General features: G+C 40.5%; 1 protein-coding gene across 1 annotated transcript in view; it reads right to left on the bottom strand.

The window, feature by feature from the left end:
* The window catches only part of clstn1 (calsyntenin 1), a 144,586-nt gene that overhangs the window by 5,847 nt on the left and 116,352 nt on the right, over positions 1-22,387 (bottom strand). The window contains exon 15 of the mRNA XM_002940310.5: positions 6,515-6,650. Coding sequence (XP_002940356.2) covers positions 6,515-6,650 — 136 coding nt within the window. The remainder of the gene's footprint in view (positions 1-6,514; positions 6,651-22,387) is intronic.

Genomic DNA, 22,387 nt, shown 5'->3' with positions numbered 1-22,387 from the left:
TATATTTAGAGGAGTATAATGCACTGGCACATCCTTGTTTTTCACAAAATATGTCCCCTTCAGTTTAACAATCGTGACTTTAACGCTGTAGCAGCCAAAGCAGATGAAAGAGACTGAAAGAGCAGGTGGGGGCAGTTACATTCCCCCCAAACATTATAAAAAAATAAAAAGATGGACAAAAAGATATTCCACGTGCAGCACAGTGACGTGTTTTGACCACACCCACTCTGTGCTAATCAAATTGGAATGAAAAAATTCAAATTAAATAATTAAATTCTTTGTAATCAAATTAGTAATTGGCAAAAAGAAAGCCATAAAACTAATATAACTAAATCAGAAAATTATTAAATTATATCCCACTATAGTAATACCTAAATGAGCATTGGCCCGGGTGTATACACCCCATGCTGTCACCTGAAAGTTCACAGCCAATTCACACAAATAAGACGCAGTGAGGACTCACCAATGCTGATGAATGGTCTGGGTGCACAAAGCCCCGAACCCGTAGCCCAAAGGAGCTAAATCAATTCAACCAAAATGCAGCTTCAATAGCACACCGAACCGCCATGGCATATCATAAAACTTCAATCTTTATTCACATCCTTAAAACCATCACACCTGACGTGTTTTGTGCACAAGCGCACTTAGCCATAGGCGTACAACGAAGTGAAAAAACACAATTTAAATAGTCAATTAATTACTGACATCACACAATTAAAATCAAGAACAAAAGGAAAAAAAGGACAGCAAAAAAAGGTAAATTATACTGATATCCTAGCAAACTCACTTGGAGAGAACATAACAATTGATATCAAATATATGGGATACGTCGTGGCAGTAAAAGGGCTTAAATGCCAACGATGTGTCACATACGTCGTTGGCATTTAAAGGCTGCTCTCTGCAGCGGCGCCACAGCAGAGAGTTTCTAGTTATGACAGCCCCCTGGACAACGAGCCAGGGGGGCTTGTCATGTGGGTTCTGCGACACGATCGTCACAGGACCCCCCCAGGAAGCAGCAGACGCGATCGCATCGCGTCTGCTGCTTCCTGCTTCCCCACCTAGCGCTGGCCCACTGCAGTCTGGAGGAGAAGGCGATTGGGTCTTCAGGACAGGTAAGGTGTTTGGTTTTTTTTTTTGCATTTACACACTTACACACATTTATACACACTTACATACATTTACACTCACTTACAGCACACAATTTAGCAGTTTTTTTTTTTTTTCATTTTTCACACTTTTACACACTTATTTACACTCATATACACACTTACACACTGTCACACATGTATACACAAACACTGTTTTTTTTTTTTCATTTTACCACTTTGTTTTTAGTTTCTTTTACCTAAAAACTGTTTATTTTGACAGCGTGACTATTGGATCAGATATTCTGACCACTAATTACACTGTCATGTGACTTATTTTGTTGTTTCACTGATTTGCACAATTTTTGTGCATTTTATCCCTGTATAAGTGTTCCTAATCTGTTTTTAGCGTAGCTTTGCCAGGTGTAACTTTGGTGTACGCAAGAAATTGTGTGAGATAAATGCGGCAAATTGCAACATTTTTAGGCGATTTTCTGAAATGTCATAAAAACCAATAACTTTAGGAAAGCTCTGCAGATTGGTACTTTAGTGTAGAAAGGACTCTTTACCCTTGTTGGATTTGTCAGAATGTGTACTTTCCAAAAAGATATGGTTTTGTGGGGGTCTCTGTATAGTTAGGGGAAGTTTCGGCACATAATACACTGACAGGGGGCTCTGTGTGCAAAAGCTGAGCTGGCAGGTGAGAAATCCTTATGCGCTATTTTCATTTTGGGGTCAGTACATACCGCAGACTTTGGTATATCTATGCATATTGGGCATCAAACTGTTCAGTAGACCTTAGGTGTTCCTATTTAGGGTGATTTGTCTTTCACATTTCTTGATAAAGATCAGATAGAGATAAATGTGGCAAATTGCAAAATTTTTATGCGATTTTCTAAATGTCATATAAACCTGCAAACTTAGGAAAGCTTTACAGCTTGGTACTTTGGAGCAAAAAGAAATGTTTACCCATTATAGATTCGGGGGGGATGTGTACTTTCCAAAAATATATGGTTTTCTGGGGTGAGTGTACTTTTTTTGTAGCATTATCCCACATAAAGGATGTAAATGTGTTGATTTTGCAGGAGCTGAAATGACAGAAATGATAGATCATATGGGGGTATGTTCCCTACATGCCACATACTTAGGTAAACCTATACATATTGGGCATCAAACTGTTCAGTGGACCCCTGGCGTTCATATTTAGGGTGTTTTATTTGGTTACTTTATGACCTGTAGGAGATAAGATACTATAGACTGGAAGCTTTGAAGCGATTTTTAAAAAAAATCACAAATTTTGATAAAAACCAATAACTTTAGGAAAGCATTGCGACTTGATAGTTTGGAGTAGACAGACAGTTGTGTCTATTCTGTATTCCCCATTATCTGTTCTTTCCAAAAATGTACAATTTTCTGGGATAAACCTTCTGTTAGTGGAATTTTTGGCCTTGAAATCTAAAGTATGCAGCTTTCTGAAGCAGTGCTTTGGAAATTTGGTAGTGTACTGCTGGGAGTTTTTGACCTATATAAGTGACAAATCTCCATAAAACTATATATATTTGGTATTGGCACGTTCAGGAGACATGGGACTTTCCAAATCAGTTGTATATTTGTGCATAAAATAATTTTTGTTTCTAGTATGTGTGTTTATATTATGAAAAATTTGATTTTTTTTGCATTTTTAGACATTTAGAAGCCTTTATCTTGTTACAGAATTGGAATTACACCATATTTTGAAAGCAACAGAATTTGCAACAGTGTCTCATCCCCATTGCAACAGTTAATGCCCTTTTTTTTTATACAAGACAGCACTTTATTTGCTTTAGAAGCCACTGAATGACACAGCCTGGAATTGGCGTATGCCATCCCTCCGGCGATTTACATTTTCGCCGGTGGGATGGCAATCCGGGGAGATTAGTCGCCTGAGACACGGGAGATTTGTCGCGGGCGACTAATCTCCCCATGTGCCAGAGCCCTAAAAGTTATGTCTCACTGATAGGTCCTGAATATCAATATAAATAATCAACAATTTCCCAGTGCCTCATGGTCCCCATAATGTGCTCTCCCAATGCTCCTTACACCTACTCTGATGAAGCATCCAATGGTGGAGTGCATAAGGAGGGTGGAGTATGGGGACCATGAGGTATTTTTTTTGAAATTTTTTTGACAATTTGAGCCAATAAATGTTTGTTTGCTTCACTGGTAAAATTGTTGATTATTTGTATGATATAGACCCCCCTAATGTAAGCGAAGAAGAGAAGGCTCAGCTCCTGTTGCAAATAGAAAAGGCTGCTAGTTTGGGGCAAGTGATAATAATGGGGGATTTTAATTATCCTGATATTGACTGGAGCCATAGTACTGCCAGAACAGTAAATGGGAACAAGTTTATAAACTTGCTGCATGACAACTTTATGTCACAGGTTGTTCAGGAGCCAACCAGGAACCATGCTATATTGGATCTAGTATTCTCTAATGATCAAGAACGTATAGCAAATGTGCAAGTGGCTGAACCCCTGGGTAATAGTGACCATAATGTTATTTCATTTGATGTTTGGGCAACAAAGACCTTGAATTTTAGAAAAGCAAATTTTAGTTCCTTAAAGGAGAAGGAAAGGCTAATAAAGAGTTAATCCCAAGCTACAGGCATACCTTCAGTTGTCTCAATAGTGCCCTTAAGTCTCCCCATACTTCACCCGTTCAGAAGATCAGAAGCCAAACAGGAAAAAAAAACCGCTGAGCTGGGTAGAGAAGATTCCCATAATACAACGCTCCTTCAAGACTTGGCGACTTGTTACTGCAGGCGGCGCATGCGCACAAGGCAGGAGCGTCCGGTTGCCATGGCGACGCAGCGTTGCCGAACTCTGTGAGAAGCAGGTGGGGGAAGCGGGGGGGCAGGTGCTGCGAGCGGCGGAGGGTTTGTGGCAGGAGCAGGGGGGTTTGTGGAGCTTGGGGGGGTTTGTGGCAGGAGCGGGGAGCTGCGGAATCTTTGTGACAGGAGCGGGGAGTGGAGGGGGGGCTGGCTTGTGCTTTTCAGCCCATACAGACACGGTGGACAAGATGGCGGCGCCGTTCACTGAAACAAGTATGTAGGTTCTAGTATGTGTATCTCTGTAAATCTTTTATTAGGCAAGCCAGGAATATAGCGTTTTTACACAGCAATAGTAGTACTATTTAATAGTGTGCTTAATAGATTTTGACTTTCCTTCTCCTTTAAGGGCAGCGCTTCAGGGCATAGGCTGGGGCATTATGTTTTCTGATAAAAACACAGAGCAGAAATGGTTGTCAATTAAAATTATATTAAATTATTACTGTTCTCAATTTATTCCATTAATAAGTATATGTAGTGTTAAGAATTACCCTATTTGGCTTAATTCTGAGGTAAAGAAGTTAATAGGGAAAAAAAGGAAAGCTTTTAAGAAATATAAGTCAGAGGGGACAGAAGCTCCATTTAATTAATATAAACACTATATCAAATGTTGTAAAACAGCAATCTGGGAGGTAAAGATAGAAAATGAGGAGCGTATTGCAGCCGAGGCCAAGACTAACCCCAAAAAGATTTTTAAGTATATTAATAGTAAAAAGATGCAGGCTGAGCGTGTGTCCCACAAGATAAATGTAAACAAGACACCTGGGCCAGATGGAATACACCCTCGGGTACTGAGAGAGCTAGGGTCAGATTTACAGTGGCCTTTGTTTCTGATATTCTCAGACTCGCTTTCATCTGGTATGGTACCTAGGGATTGGGAGGAATGGATTGGCTAATGTCATGGATTGGAAGAATGGATTGGCTAATGTCATTCCTATATTATTATATGCCAGTAAGTTTGACATCCGTGGTGGGCAAGTTATTTGAAGGCTTGTTAAGGGATCATATACAAAATGATGTACTGGAGAATGGCATTATGAGCAGTAATCAGCATGGCTTTATGAAGGACAGGTCATGTCAGACCAATTTAATTGCTTTTTATGATGAGGTGAGTAAGAAGCTGGACAGTGGGAATGCAGTAGATATAATCTATTTGGATTTTGCCAAAGCATTTGATACCGTTCCCCACAAACGACTGCTTTCTAAACTAAGGTCTATTGGTCTTAGTGAAGTCGTTTGCACATGGATAGAAAACTGGCTACAGGATCGGTTACAGAGGGTGGTTGTTAATGGTACATTCTCTACTTAAATTAAGTTTCTTAATGGGGTCCCTCAGGGTTCTGTACTGGGTCCACTTTTGTTTAATTTGTTCATAAATGACTTAGGGGAGGGTATTATGAGTAATGTATCAGTGTTTGCAGATGACACAAAATTCTGCAGACCAGTCAATTCTATCCAGGATGTGACATCCTTGCGGCAGGATCTTGACCAACTGGCAATCTGGGTGGCTAAGTGGCAGGTCTTTCTGTGTAGGCACATGTAAAACCACTGGAACGCGCTGTAGTTTAAGCCTGGAGGGGAATCAGGGATCCTTAATAAGGGTTGCATGTAACTGTTAGTATTATGAGATTATTTTGCTTTCAAAGAAGACCAAGGCTCTAAATGGAATTTACTAATAGGGTAGGTAAAAGTATATGTCTGAATATTAGTGATCATGGTTCACAGTAATTAGGAAACCTGCAAATAATATATCAAGCAAAGACTTTTCAGGAATGTTGTAAAAAACTAATTCTGCAAAGATTTTGCAGCAGAAAAAGGAAATGCCACTTAAAGGAGAAGGAAAGGCTAATAAAGAGTTAAGTCTCCCCATACTTCACCCATTCAGAAGATCAGAAGCCAAAAAAACGCTGAGCTGGGTAGAGAAGATTCCCATAATGCCTCGCTTTTTCCAGGACTTGAGGACTCGTTTCTACAGGCAGCGCATAGACAGAGAGCAGAAGCGTCCGGTTGCCATGGCGACGCAGCGTTGCTGAGTTCTCTCACAAGCAGGAGGAGGAAAGGGGGGGGGGTGGGCTGGTGCTGCGAGGGAGATTGTTTGTGGCAGGAGCGGGGGGGTTTGTGGAGCTGCAGAAACTTTGTTACAGGAGCAGGGAGCCGGCTTGTGCTTTTCAGCCCATAGAGACACGCTGGATAAGATGGCGGCGCCGTTCACTGAAACAAGCATGTAAGTTCTAGTATGTGTATCTCTGTAATTCTTTCATTAGGCAAGCCAGGAATATAGCGATTTTACACAGCAATAGTAGTACTTTTTAATAAATGCTTAATAAATTTTGCCTTTCCTTCTCCTTTAAGTGAAAAAGATGTTGAACAATTGCTTGGCAGTTGGTAAATACATTTATGGAAATGCATCTGAAAGTAAAAAGGTTGCATTATCAGCAGAAAATTAGAGGCAAAACTATTAACAGGCATGAGACTAACCATACTACAATCAGGCAAATAGGAAAAATCATTTTTTTGTTAAATTGGATAACATTTATAAGGGGTGGATCATTAATTGTCTTACCTGATGAAGCATGAGGGTTAGCTATGTTGTGACCAGTCAAGTCTCCAAAAAGGGGATGCATTGGATGAACAAATTGGGGTTGAGCCATAATATGATTTGGAACCTCAACATGGCTGGCAGTGTGGATGACATTCACCTGGCATGGGGGCAATACAAAATGAGCTGAATAATGATAATAGGTGTTAACTGAAACAGTGGCTAACCATTACCAAACCCATGATTAACATTGCTGTATTTCCTACTTTTTTTTACTGATTACAGCTAAAAGAAAACAACAAAACCTGTTGTGAATGGACATCAAAAATTAAAGGAACAGTTAGTAACAACTAAAAGAATAAAAATTGTTGAAAACAATTAAAATATAATGTATTGTTGCCCTGCACTGGTAAAAGTTGTGTGTTTGCTTCAGAAAGAATACTATAGTATAGCAACATTAATAAGCTGCTGTGTAGCCATGGGGGCTGCCATTCTAGCAGGAAAAAAGGAGAAAAGGCACGGGTTACATAACCAAACAACAGACAAGTTCTGTAGAATACAATACGAATCTATACGTCTTACCTGTTATCTGCTATGTAACCTGTGCCTTTTTCTCCTTTTTTCAGTTTGAATGGCTGCCCAGCATCTTATTTATATAACCTATATAAGTGTTTCTGAAGCAAACACAAAACTTTTACCCATGCAGGGCAATAGTACATAATAAGGGGATTTTCGACTCACTGGAAAATCCTTCTCTCATAGGCCCGAACTGCCTGTGCAGACATCAGGAGTTTTGTCTTCATTCACCTCTGGAGGCAGGACAAAGTTCCATTCTATATATCGGTTGGCTTCACCTTCTACCTTCAGTTTGGTTGTTAAGCTCAGTTGGTGGATACGATACAGACAGAGAGGAGACTGAGAGACAACAGAGTAAATAGCAAGAAGAGAGGTCCCTGTGCCCATACTAAATCAGCCTGGTTATTTAAAGCTCAGTTTCTCACTCTACTGTGCATGTGCACCCAATTAAAGAACTAAGAAGCTCTAGAAGCCTAAAAAAAGGTCCAAATCTGTGTACCACATTTGGTTCGGCCAGTCTGGAGCTATTAGGATGGTAGTGGTGGTGCTGTTCTTTACTTTCCTGATTATTCTGGGTAGAAAGGCCAATGGTGGAAAGGCATACACCATCCTGAAGTTCCACAGGATGACCAGGGCATCTGCAAATGCTGCACCCAGGTCCCTTGTTCTTGGCATTGCATTTGGATACCAGGTTGTCCCTGTCTGGAGTTCCCCATCTGCAGACTAGCTGGTGGAACACCTCGGTGTTGAGGGACCATTCCCCATGGTCAATTTTCATTCTTCTTAAATAGTCCGTTTTACAGTTCTCCAGAGACTATGGAGATGCTGGGTACAGTGCGCTCTGCCCAAGTAAGAATTCGGGATACCTCTTGCATGGCTAGGCCGATTTGTGTGCCCCCCTGGTTGTTGACATATGCCACTGCTGTGGCATTGTCTGATTGTACCCTGACTGGGTGTGACCTGAGGAGCATGGACCAGCCCTCCAATGCCAAAGCCATTGCCTGAAGTTCTAGGTTGTTGAAGGGTAGAGTGCTCTTCTTCTGAGACCAAATCCCTTAAGAGGTGGGTTTTGGTAAACTGCCCCCCAGCGTCTTAGGCTTGCGTTCGTGGTCACAACTGTATGTTGGAGGTCTTTGTAGTTCCAGTTCCAATGTTTCAGAAAGTTACGATGTAAAGGTCATAGATGGAATCTGGCAGATGGGATCGCCTCCAATGCAGAAACTATAAAGCTCAACAGACGTAGACAGTCCTCGGCCGAGACCATCACCTTGGCTAGGAAGGACTGGGTCGTGGTTATTAACCAGTGCACTTTGTCCTGTGGCAAGGGTGCTGGAGTTGAATTGCAGTCCTAGGAAGAGTATGGTCTGACTTGGGCTGAGTGAGCTCTTGCAGTGGTTTTGTTATGGACTGTATATATAGGAGCCCGAAACTACCAGGGAATAACCTGTTAAGTGAGGCAGGAGAGCCCTGCTGACCCCAGTGTTCACGATGCCCTTTTGGGGCCCCAGGCTTTCTGCAGCAGGATAGACAGGGATCCTTACTCACGGCCAAGGTTATTTTCCAAAAGGCGGTACAGGAGGGATCAGATGGAATCAAAGTCAAAGTCAGGCAAAGGTCAGTGGCAGGCAGCAAGGATTGTAATCAAAAGGTCAGGCAAGTCAAAAACCAAGTAGTCAATCAATACAGAGCTTAGCAAGGAACGTAGGAAGACAGAACCAGCTTAGGCGATTCAAAACAAACAAGAAACCAGTTTTAAATTAAAATTTGGCAGCAAAAGTGACGTCACGACACAGCGATGCACATAACTGGGGAGCGCGCCTAAATGGAGGAGCCCGGGAACCGGTGTGCATAGATGTAAGTACGTGTGCCGCATGCCCGGGCCTCCTTACAGGTTTATTAGTCAACCATGTTTGTACCTGAAAGCAAGTTTGTATGTAGATACGGGATGACAAGGACCCCCAAGGGTCTGAGGTAGGCAATTATTGGGGTGAGCACCTTAGTAAATATGTGTGGAGAAGTATATAGGCCAAAGGGTACTGCTGTAAATTGATAGTGACTGTTGTTAATGGCAAATCTGAGAAATCTCTGAGAATCTTAATGCAGAAGTCATAAAGATCTGTGGTACTATGGCTGCTATCACTGACCGGACGGATTCCATCTTGAATTTTTTATTTGAGACCACAGGGTTCATAGGACCTCCTTCTTACAAACTAAAAAGATATTCAAATAGAAGCCTTTGTACGCTCTGTGTCTGGGGCCTCTGTTAACACGCCAGTCAACAAGAGAGTTTTGACTGCCTGTGGGAGTAGGTGAGTCCCTGTAGAAGAAAGGATAAATCTCCTTGGTAAGAGAGGCAGGGAAATGGTATCTTTTAGTTTTAAAAAATAATGCTCAGTACCCAGTCACGTGTGTTTCCCATATCCTGAAAAATGCCTGTAATCTGCCCCCCACAAAGTGTGTGATGGTTTGTTGGTTCCAGTCAGGCAGAGGTAGTTTAAGAGGTGGTGGGTTTTTTGCTGTTCCAGCCCTGTTAGTTCCATGATGATTTGACACTATTTTGATTTTTGTCAGTTAGGGGGCCCCGGAGTTAATACGAGAGGAGAGAAAATATGTCTCCTCCTGGAGTATCTGTTGGTTGTGTCTTTTTCTGGAGGTAAAAAGGTGACATTGGATATCATTTGCTTTAAATCGGGTCACAGCCATAAGGCGGGACTTTCCACTACCTTCTTGGTTGTAGTTTGAGCAGCTAGCTTTACCACCTCCATTGCATCGTCTGCTGTTTGGAGCTGCTGCCTTGAGGAAGGTGTATATCGGACCAATTCCTGTGCCCAATGTTTAGCTGTACAAGCTAGGCCTGCATATGCAGGTCTAAGTATGGCTGCTGCCTATACATAAGACCTTCCAAATACCAACTCCATGCCTCGGTCTAATGGATCTTTAAAATATGCTTCTGCCGAATCCACCTGGGGCTTTGTCCTACTTTTTTTTGGTGTTCATCTTGTAGCAGATAGGTCTTAAAAAAGACTCTGTTTAAAAGCAATACGTTGCTCTGGTTGCCCTCATTCAGTCTCTATTGCCAGTGTTATAGAGTTAAAAATTGGGAAGCCCCTAATAGCTTATCTGGTTTGGAAAGTGCTACTGTTTCATCCTACAATGCTACATGAGTCTGCATCATGTCTCTGAGCAGTTTCTGGATGTCTCAGGGTTAGCTGAGGAGGTCTTGGTGGTCAGATATGTCAGCTGCAGTGACATTTTCCTCCTCCTCTGAGTCTGCCGCTAGGCCTTCCTCAGAATCTGAGGGGGAAGTGGAAGTGGCTGGGGCTTTACGTCTTTTTTGTTCTTGTGCCGCCTGCATATGTGGTGGTAGGACAGAGTTCATTATCCACTGTAGAAATTCCTCAAACTGTGGCATACCTGAGCTGGTTCTTGGGATATTGGACCTTAGTCCAATGGCATTGGGGTGGTGGGCTCTGCCAAGGATGGTTGCGTGGCAGGTGGTAGTGGAAGTGTATTATTCACAGAGTATTAAATTGGGACCCTTTTGTAGTTGTGTCCAGGGTGGTTGTGGAGATAGGACAGGTGCTTCCTGTAAAGCTGAAGTCCTTCTTGTAGTTTTACGATCAGAGCAATAATTTCTCTCCAGTTTTTTAAGTAGCGCATGTCTTACATTAAGGCAGCGTATCTGTTTTTTTTTTCCTTTTTTCTGTCCGAACAACAGCTTTCAGTCCTTTCAGTGAGTCAGCTTCCTCCATTATAATACTCACAGGGTTACTAGTCTGCAGTGTCAATGTGGTTGATTGTATGGCAAATGTGGTAAACCTGCTGTGAAGAGGGAGAGCCTGTGGCCACCGTTGCTGTTAGCATTCTAAGAACGTTTAGCAAGGTGCAGTGTGATCGTGTTATGCAAATCTGTTCCTTGGCAGAAAACCTACTGCACACAAAACTTCCTGAAACGTTTCCTGGCAACTAGGATATGTGCACGGCTCATTTAATAAACCAAACTCCTACTGTGAAATGACATATCGAGAATAACTTCACTCTCTGGCCACTGACGCACCCCTTGAGGCAGTGCAATAGCAGATATTTAGAGCCTTCTCCTAGTTGTAACCACCACAGGGCAGAACACTGAAACTCCTCAACTCCACATTAAGCAGCTCTGCATGCTTTGGAGGTTGTGCGCCCAGGCTCACACGTGCCAGGATTACTGTTTGAGCAGGTCTGCATGCTCTAGTAATCTTTCAATGTCAGTATGTATCCAGCAGGAGTAGTCAGACCAAATATCATTAATGGACAGCCCTGCGTGTCCTGGAAGGCTGCATATGTGCTCAGATAATTCCACAGAAGAACAGCTCTGCGTGTCCAACTAGTCTGGAAATTTTGCACTATGGTCCTGGAGTCTTCTTCGTGAAATCACCAGATTGAAAATGATAATAAAAAGAGAGAAACCATATTAAGCAATAAATATTGTCCTTCAACTCTGAGGCAGGGCAAAGAACCAATGGTAGAAGGTGGATCTGACTGACATATACAGTACGAGGGACCAGGAGTCATCAACTTTCTGTCCTGCCTCCAGAGGTGAATGAAGAAAAAAAAACCCAACGTCTGCACTGACAGGAGGTCCGCTAGAGAAATATTAAAGGAGAAGGAAAGGAATTTTTGCATTTTACTGCCAATAGATTCGCCACATTAGTGCCACCTAGAACACTACATTTATTCTGTAGAGAGCATTACCATACCTGAGTAAAGAGCCCTATAAGCTTTCTCTGTTTGTTTAAGATTGCAGCTGCCTTGGTTCTCATAGTTTCCTGCTTACAGCTTAGCCGTTAAAGAGCTCAGATCACACATTCCTAAGGGTGGGGGGAGTGAGTTTTATGAATTCTTATGGGAGGGAAGAGCAGGAGGGAGGAGAGAACTGTGCACACTCTGGCCCCAGGAATGAAGGATTTTTCTGAGAGAGGAAGTCAGATACCCTAAGAACATGTTTACAAAAAAAAGGAGGAGAATTCCTGTGTTTCTTTTTATTGAGGACCATGATAGTGCAACTTTTCTGTGAGTGTTTATCGCTGTATTTTCATAGACCATTCTGATAAAGCTTACTTCGTTTTTACCTTTCCTTATCCTTTAATTATTTTGATACATTTTCATTTTTTGGTGTAACTGTTCCTTTAAGGCAACTTGTTACAACTGACAAGCTCACATTTAACCGTGGATATATTCAGACTTCAATATCTATCATTTTTAAGTCCCATTTCCATAAGGATGGAAATAAAACAGTGTTAAAATTGTGTAATCAAATTACACAAAATCTGGGCTCCATTATGGAAAATGGGGTTGCAAGAGTAAACTGTGTCTATGCACTACTTAAAGACCTTATCCATACACTTTGCATTTAAAACAAATTATGTACTCATCGTATGTTGGTTTCTAGCACTGATATTCCTTTGTCTAGATACATACACACATTCATACACTTTTTAGAGGTGTACACACAAGTATACACAAACATGCACACATATAATTTCTTTTTTTTTTTTTAGTTCCTTATTTTATCATTTTGTCTTTTGTTTTTCCCCTAAAAAAATCTTTATTTCACAGTGTGTTATTTTGTTATTTCATTGATTTGCCAAATTGTAATTCATTTTTTAAAAATGTTATTGCAGTTACACTTGCATGGTTGTTTTTTCACTGTTTTGGATTTGTCAGAATGTGTACTTTTCAAAAATATATGATTTTCTGGGGGTCTTTTGGCACATAATATGCAGTTGGGGGCTCTGTTTGCAGAAGCTGAGTTGGCAGGTGAAAAAATTCATATGCGCTCAGGGCCAGAACTAGGGGTAGGCAGAAGAGGCAGCTGCCTAGGGCACAACTATTGGGGGGCGTCAGGAAGGAGCTTCTCCTGGCTACCCCTGGTATGCTCTCTTTAGTCATTGTGGGGACAATGATCCATCGCGACACCCCCTCCCCCAACCCTGCTGCGTGTGCTTTGGCGCACATGCGCAGTCACGGGGATGGGGGGGCAGCTTGGCCACCCCTGTATGCGCTACTTTCATTTGGGGTCCGTACATAACCACATACTTTGGTAGATCGATGCATATTGGGCATCAAACTGTTCAGCAGACCTCTGGTGTTCATATTTAGGGTAATTTGACATTGTATGTAAAAAACTGTGTAAAATAAATGTGGCAAATTGCAACATTTTCAGAAATGTCGTCAAAACTGCTAAGTTTAGGACAGCTTTTGGTTTGGTAGTTTGGTGTAGAAAGATGTTCTTACCCATGTTTGATTTGTCAGAATGTGTACTTTTCAAAAATATATGGTTTTCTGGGGGTCTCCGTACAGTTAAGGGGTGTTACGGCACATAATATGCAGTCTGGGCTCTGTTAGTAGAAACTGAGTTGGCAGGCTAGAAAATTCACATGCATTACTTTAATTTGGTCTGTACATAACCACATACTTAAGTAAATCTATGCATATTGGGCATCAAACTGTTCAGTAAATCATTGGCTTTCATATTTGGAGTGATTTACATTTGTATGTAAGAAATTGTGTAAGATAAATGTGGCAAATTGCACCATTTTTAGGTGATTTTCAGAAAGGCCATAAAAAGATGCTAACTTCAGGAAAGCTGTGCAGATTGGTATTTTGGTGTAGAAAGGTGTCTTTACCCACATTAGGTTTGTCAGAATGTGTACTTTCCAAAACTATAGGGTTTTCAGGGGTTTCTGTTACTTTCTACAGTTAGTTGGTATTATAACACATAATTTGTAAGTAAGGGGTTTTGTTTGCAGAAACTGGCTGACGAGAAAATTCATAAACACTATTTTCATAGTTTTGATAATTTTTCGTGGCATTACGCCCATAAAATGCAGTAAATGTGTTGATTTTGCAGTAACTGAAATAACAGAAATTATACACCATATGGGGATATTTTAATTTTTTACCCCTACATGCCATATGCTTAGTAACATAGTAACATAGTAAGTTGGGTTGAAAAAAGACATACGTCCATCAAGTTCAACCATAATGCCTATATATAACCTGCCTAACTACTAGTTGATCCAGAGGAAGGCAAAAAAACCCCATCTGAAGCCTCTCTAATTTGCCACAGAGGGGAAAAAATTCCTTCCTGACTTCAAGATGGCGATCGGACCAGTCCCTGGATCAACTAGTACTAAGAGCTATCTCCCATAACCCTGTATTCCCTCACTTGCTAAGAATCCAGCCCCTTCTTAAAGTTATATAATGTATCAGCCAGCACGACTGATTCGGGGAGGGAATTCCAGAACTTCACAGCTCTCACTGTAAAAAATCCTTTCCGAATGTTTAAATGGAACCTCCCTTCTTCTAAACGAAGTGGGTGCCCTCGTGTCCGTTGGAAGGACCTACTGGTAAATAAAACATTAGAAAGGTTATTATATGATCCCTTTATATATTTATACATAGTTATCATGTCACCTCTTAAGCGCCTCTTCTCCAGTGTAAACAGACCCAACTTGGCCAGTCTTTCTTCATAACTGAGACTTTCCATACCCTTTACCAGCTTAGTTGCCCTTCTCTGGACCCTCTCTAACTCAATAATGTCCCGTTTGAGCACTGGAGACCAAAACGGAACAGCATATTCTAGATGGGGCCTTACCAGCGCTCTGTAAAGGGGAAGAATAACCCCCTCCTCCCGTGAATCTATACCCCTTTTAATACAGCTCAAAACCTTGTTTGCCCTTGCAGCTGCTGCCTGGCATTGCTTGCTACAGCCAAGTTTATTATCTACAAGGACTCCAAGGTCCTTCTCCATTAGGGATTTGCCTAGTGCAGTCCCATTAAGGGTATACGGGGCTTGCATATTTTTACATCCCAGGTGCATGACCTTACATTTATCCACATTAAATCTCATCTGCCACTTAGCTGCCCAGATTGCCAGTTGGTCAAGATCCTGCTGCAGGGATGTCACATCCTGGATAGAATTGACTGGTCTGCAGAGTTTTGTGTCATCTGCAAACACTGATACATTACTCATAATACCCTCCCCTAAGTCATTTATGAACAAATTAAACAAAAGTGGACCCAGTACAGAACCCTGAGGGACCCCACTGAGAACCTTACTCCAAGTAGAGAATGTACCATTAACAACCACCCTCTGTACCCGATCCTGTAGCCAGTTTTCTATCCATGTGCAAACGACTTCACTAAGACAAAATCCAAATAGATTATATCTACTGCATCCCCACTGTCCAGCTTCTTACTTACCTCATCATAAAAAGCAATTAAATTGGTCTGACATGACCTGTCCTTCATAAAGCCATGCTGATTACTGCTCATAATGGCATTCTCCACTACATAATTTTGAATGTGATCCCTTAACAAGCCTTCAAATAACTTGCCCACCACGGATGTCAAACTTACAGGCCTATAGTTGCCAGGCTGAGATCTTACTCCCTTTTTAAATATGGGAATGACATTCGCCTTCTTCCAATCCCTAGGTACCATACCTGATGAAAGAGAGTCTGAGAATATCAGAAACAAGGGCCACTGCAATTCTGCCCCTAGCTCTCTCAGTACCCGAGGGTGTATTCCATCTGGCCCAGGTGCCTTGTTTACATTTATCGTGTGTAACCCTTTAAGCACCATATCCTGTGCCAACCACTGTGTAGTTGGAGCTGAGGCAACAGTGCAGCTATTGGGTGGGACTTGGCACTCTGGCTCCTCTACTGTATACACAGAAGAAAAGAACTGGTTAAGCACATCTTCCTTTTCTGTATCCGCTGTAACCATATTGTTATTATAACTCAATGGGGCCACACCCTCAACCTGCATCTTTTAAGGTACACCTATGCACATTGGGCATCAAACTGTTTAATGGACCCCCAGCATTCATATTTAGGGTGTTTTATCTTGGTACCTAATGATATGTGGGAGATAAGATGCTTTAGATATATTGTTTTCTCAGGTAAACTAAAAGTACCCCCTAGGAAAGGCCCCAAAAGTGAAAGAGCGCAAAAAATTCAAAAACAGTCTGGCAATAAAAGTTCCACTTTGGCCAAATTGGCTGGCAGTTAAAGGGTTAAATTAACTTTTAGTATGGTGTAGAGAGTAATAGAGGTGAACAACCCCTTTAAAGGTGAAGCTCCCCTTTAACTAAGCTGCATGCAATATTAATTCATATTGATGTATAAACAATCCTATTGAGTTTATTTAATGCTTAAATTATTTTAGTAGACGTGAGGTATTGTGATCCAAAATGACAGGCAGGACCCATTATCTGGAAACCCCAGGTCCAGTGTTGGACTGGGATGACCAGGGGCCCATCAGAAAACCCTAGACCATGTGGCCCACTCTCCAAACTATTTTTCATTCTCTCCTGACTCAACCTCTATATTTTCCTAGTCTTTTATATTTACATACTATAATCTATTCTTCTGTATACTTAGTCTCTGTGTTCCCATAAAGAAATAGGGAATGACCATAAATTAGGTCAAATGGAAAGAGGCAGGAGGGCCCACAGACACCTGGGCCCACCGGGAGTTTTCCTGGTATCCCTGTGGGCCAGTCCAACACTGCCAGGTCCCAAGTATTCCGGATAATAGGTCCTATAACTGTAAATATATTGGCACCTTTGTACTTGCCCCTGAGCTTTCTTAAGTAGATCTAAGTTTAAAAGTTAAACCTTCTGGTCTAAATGAAACCTGCCAAAATGCTATATAGCAGTTCAGTTTAATTTGCCGAGTAACTTGCACATAAACCCACCCCTTTACTATTCCGATATTGTATCTCAAATTTAACCACAAATGTTTCATCCACATGTGACTTGTGCACTTGTACAAATTCTTGCTATCACCCCAATGCTTTGACTTTGCTCAGAAGTCCTTCCATATTTATGTAGTTTCTTTTACCACAGTAACTAGTTTGGGTGAGTTTTCTGTCACATGATAGTATCTAGTTGTCCTACATTTCTTAACTTTGTCCCTTTTTCTTCTATCCTCATTTTTTTACAGATGTATGTACTACAACTAATATAAGAACATTGTATATCTATGTAAAGCTAAAATTGTAGTTGAAAAAAAAAAAACTTAACTTAATACTGTCATGGGAAATATACTCTGAGTATAATCGCCAGTGAAGAAATTGCTGTGCATTTCCAGACCAAAACCCAAAGTGAATGGCAGAGGTTTAGGGGTCACTCAGATTGCTTTTCATTTAAAGAGATTCTGCCATGATTTTTATGGTGAACTTTGTATTTCTAAATTAAATGGTTTAAATTGCAAATAATACACTTTACCATCTGAAATTTTATTCTTGAACAAATGTATTTTTCCCTGTAATGCTGGTGTGTAGGCAGCCATCTCAGGTCACTTTGTTGATTCAGAGCTTTTAGTAGTAGCCAGCACTATACAATATACAGTAACTGCTTTTGATGTACTCTCAATTCGACCCTAGTCACATAATCCTTCTTGGGTGCTATTCTCATGTCTACCACTAGGTGGGACAAGTGAGCACATTTAGCAATGCAAACGATTTATAGCTTCACTTTGATCTTAACAATGCTGAAATCTTACCCAGGTTTCAGGAAACCTGCTTTTTGGAAGGGTAAGTGGGTCTGGGGTGTCACAAATCATTGCCTCTCATTGTATTAAAGTATTTGGGCTAAAGATCCCACAATACTTAATGATTTTGGGTACCACTAAACTCTGTCTCTCACTGTAGTATATGTATTTCGGGTACCACTACTTCTTACCCCTAACTGTACAATTTAGGATTTGGAGTTATTGTTAATAGAAATCAATGTGCCATTAGTAACAAGTACATACGGTCTGTATATTTCCTTTACTATACAAACTAATTGAGGCTAATGGCACATGGGGCAGTTTTTCCACAGTGTATTTTAGCTGACAGAGAATTGTCTGAAGTCATCCTAAAGTACAGGGATGCAGTATAGGCAGTTTTTCCTAGTTACCCACTCACTATCATTTAGGACAGAACCATCAGTGCCATTTGCCCTTGAAGGTCCTAACAGTCCAGGCAGCTAAATATTTTAGTAGAGGCATCAGGAAGCTACTATCTTGTTACCTTCCTATTGCTCTACTGATCAGCTGCTGGGGGAAAGGAGGGGGGTGATATCACTCCAACTCGAAGCCTAACAGTAAATGGTGAAGTTTATCAGAGCACAAGTCCCATGGCCTTGAGCACCTGGGGAAATATGAAATCTGTTTGCACTTTTACAAAACAGGTTTTTAGTGCAGGATTCTACTAAAGCTGCACTATTAACTGATATGGGTTTATTTTTTTATAATTGTTTTCAGCGACAGTATTCCTTTTACATTATTAGGAGAGATGATAGGGCCATTTTACATACCTCCCAACATTTAAAAAAATGTGAAGAGGGACAAAAAGAAATGCTGCATGTAGTGGCAATTTTTTTGACCACACCCATTTTTGCAACCACATCCCCAAAATACCAATCCCATTTAAAAAAATCTGGCAGGTTATTTAAATTTGAACACATTTCTGGGGGTTTTTGGGTCTTGTTTATGTGTTATTACAGTTTTGCTAAAAAAGGTGAAATTGTCCTTTAAGCTGTATCTAAGTGCAGGTGTTGCTTGTTAACTTTTCTGGGCTATCTGCCAAAAATTACTTACTGTATATACTCGAGTATAAGCCTAGTTTTTCAGCACCCAAAATGTGCTGAAAAAGTCACCCTCGTCTTATACTTGCGTCGGGTGCCATGGGTCCCTCCAGACAAGCACCCTCTCTCCTTTGTGTGCAAATTAGGCCACCTGCAACCAGACCCCTCCAGTGCCCTGGCTCGCTCTTAAATTCATCTTCATCTACCATCCTCACCTATCTCATTGTGCACTAGACATTGCACTTTATATTCTATATAAACTATATATAGTTTTGAAGGATTTTAACTCTTTGTGTTTTAGCTTGGTTGCTGATTGAGCTAAGGGGGTAGTACTCGTAAGTTATCATTGTTGATACCATATTGTTTTTGTTGACCCTCTTCTCCACATACAGAGCTAATTTACTGTTGATGCCTCATTTAGTGTAATTTTCTAGGTATTTATTTTGATTATTAAAACTTAGCAGTAGCTGCTGCATTTCCCACCCTAGGCTTATACTCGAGTCAATACTTTTTTCCAGTTTTCTTAGGTAAAATTAGGTACCTCGGCTTATATTCGGGTCGGCTTATACTCGACTATATACGGTAATTATGAGAAACATTGTATTTTTTTTAGCATTCAGTGCAGCAGATCAAAAAGAAATGAGGGGCCTTTCAGTAAGTATCTGGACTGTGGGTTGAGCTATCAAATTCGGGACTATCCTGTGAAAATCGGGACAGTTGGGAGGTATGATTTTGGCTGCTGCTGACTGCCAGTAGAAAAATGCAGTGTGTGACTTGGGCCCTTATAGAAGTTGCCTAACACTGCTAGTACAGGTTATTAAAATTTTCTAATGCACATTTTCAGTCAGAGAATAGTAAGCTACATGATTTCATTAGATTCCCTTCTAGCTACAATCTGCTGTCAAAAAAACAATGGTACAGTGAATTCCAAGAACAATATCCTCACATTCTAAATACATTATTCAGTGAATGAAAGTGAGAACTTTAGTGTCAAATTTAATATATACAGGAATGGGTAATGACTCCTGACAACAGAAAGCTGTCACAGCTTCCTAAAGGTAAAATTAGCATAGATGTTGTCTGCAATGCTGAATTCATGCTCCACCTACTGGAATATGTGAGAGTAGCATTCAACATTAGAATAAAACAGGGAAATTTTAATTGAATAGCTAAGGCAGTAGCTGCCTAAAAGAATTTGCATAATGCTGTGCTTAGGGCTAAGACAAGGAGCTATAAGTCAGCACAACTTTTAAAAAAACCCAGTTATGACAACTAATCTGGCGATTTAGCTTCCATAGATTAGTATACAAATCGCCCAGTGTGTTTTCACCCTTAACACTGGAATGGATACAAGTTTATAAACTAGTAGCATGACAATTGTATGTCACAGGTTTTCCAGGAGCCAACTAAAAACCATGCTGTACTGTATCTAGTGATCGCTAAAAACTAATTAACTACCCCAGAACGTATAGCAAATGTCAAGTGCTAGAACTCTTGGGTAATAGTGACCATCATGTCATCGAATTTAATGTTTAGTGCAAAAATGTTTGGTACACTGAGGCAACAAAGACTCTGAATTTCAAAAAGCTAGTTTTAGCTTCTTAAGGACAGTACTTCAGACCACAGATTTGGGTATTATGTTTTTTTGCTAAAAACATATCAAAAATGGTTGGCAATTAAAGTGATATTAATTTATTACTGTTTACAATATATTCCCTTAAGAAGTAAATGTAAGAGTGTTAATGACCACTCTATGTGGCTTAATTCAGAAGTAAATAAGTTAAGGGGAAACAAAGGAAGGCATTTAAAATCTAAAGTCAGAGGGGACCGAAGCTGCGCTCAATTAATATAAACACTATGACAAATGTTGTAAAACAGCAATTAGAAAGGCAAAGATAGAAAATGAGGACTGCATTGCGGCAGAGGCTAAGACTAAGCCCTCCAAATTTGTCAAGTATAGAGAAGGTAAAAAACTAGGTAAGTTTTATCAGAAAGGTCTATGTAAATATAGCCATAAACACTCACAGAAAAGCTGCACTGAGTCCTTTATCAAATGAAACAAAGGATTTCTGGTCTTTTTTTTTTTTGTTAACATGCTGTTCGGTATTATACTTCCTCTCCTTCAGAGTTAAGGCACAAGTCTGCGCAGCTCTCTCCCTCACTTTTTTTTGCTCCCCCTCACATAAGAATTCACAAGAATTCACTCCCCCATAAGAAAATGTGATCTGAGCAACCAGTGGCTAGAACTGCAGCAAAATTACAGAGACCAAGCTAAAATGGCAGCTACTTTCTTAAGCAAATAGAGGGAGCTTCTAGGGCTGTTTATTCAGGTATGGTAAAACTTTCTGCAGAATAAATATAGTGTTCTAGATGGCTAATGTGGCAAATCTACTGGCAGTAAAATGCCAAAATGACTTTCCTTCTCCTTTAATAGTGAAAAGATGTGGGTTAAAAATGTGGCTCCATTACTGGTAATAATGTGGTTATATTAGATACAATAAGCAAATGCTCTAAATTAGTTATTTTCTGAGAACAATGATGGTTCCTCTCAAACTAGTCAGTGGTTGACATGGTACATACAGGCTTACTCAAAATTAATGTAAACAAGGCAATAGGGCCAGATGGAAAACACTCTCGGGTACTGAGAAAGCTTAGTACAGTTTTTGCCAGGCCTCTGATTTTCTCACTTTCACATGGTATGGTAGCTATAGATTGGAGAAATCTGATTTAGTCTCTATATTTACAAGAGGATTACTATCTCAGCCTGGCATTTAAAGGTCAGAAAGTTTGACATCTGTGGTGGGTAAGCTATTTGAAGGCTTGTTAAGGTATTACTTTCAAAATTATAGTCTGAAGAATGGCATTATGAGCAGAAATTTGTATGGCTTTGTAAAGGATAATTTATGTCAGACAAATTTGATTGCTTTCAATAATGAGGTTAGTAAGAAGTTGGACAGTGGGGTAGTAGTAGAAGTTATTTGTTTGGAGTTTTCCAAATAATTTGAAACCAAGCCCCACAAATGACTACTTTTAAAGATAATGCCTGCTGGTCTTAGTAATCTTGTTTTTACATGGATAGTAAACTGGCTACAGAATTGTATACAGAGGGTAGGTGTTAATGGTAATGGTTTTCTATTTGAAGTAAGGTTCTTAGTGGGGTCTCACAGGGTTCTGCATTAAGCCAACATTAATTTGTTCATTAATAATTTAGGAGAAGGTATTGTAAGTAATGTATCAGTATTTTTAGATAACATAAAAACTATAGAGCCCAATTAATTCGATCCAGCATGTGGCTGGATCTTGACAAACTGACAATCTGGGCAGCTAAGTGGCAGATGAGATTTAATGTCGATAACTGTAAGGTCATGCACCTGGGATTTAAAAATGTATACGTCACTTATACTCTTAATGGGACTGCACTAGGCAAATCCACAATAGAAAAGGACCTGGGAGTCTTTGTAGATAATAAACGTGACTGTAGCAAGCAATGCCAGGCTGCAGCTGGAGGGACAAACAAGGTTCTGAGCTGTATTAAAAAGGGCATATATCATGGAAGGAGGGCTCATTCTTTCAGTTAATGGAGTACTGGTGATGCCCCATATATAGAATATGCAATGCAGTTTTGGTCTCCAGTGCTTACATGAGATATTATTGAATTAGAGAGGGTCCAAAGAAGAGAAACTAACCTGGCAATGGGTATGGAA

The sequence above is a fragment of the Xenopus tropicalis genome, chromosome 7, assembly GCF_000004195.4.
Source record: "Xenopus tropicalis strain Nigerian chromosome 7, UCB_Xtro_10.0, whole genome shotgun sequence".
Lineage (NCBI taxonomy): Eukaryota > Metazoa > Chordata > Amphibia > Anura > Pipidae > Xenopus > Xenopus tropicalis.
This window is presented reverse-complemented; position numbering and strand designations above follow the sequence as displayed.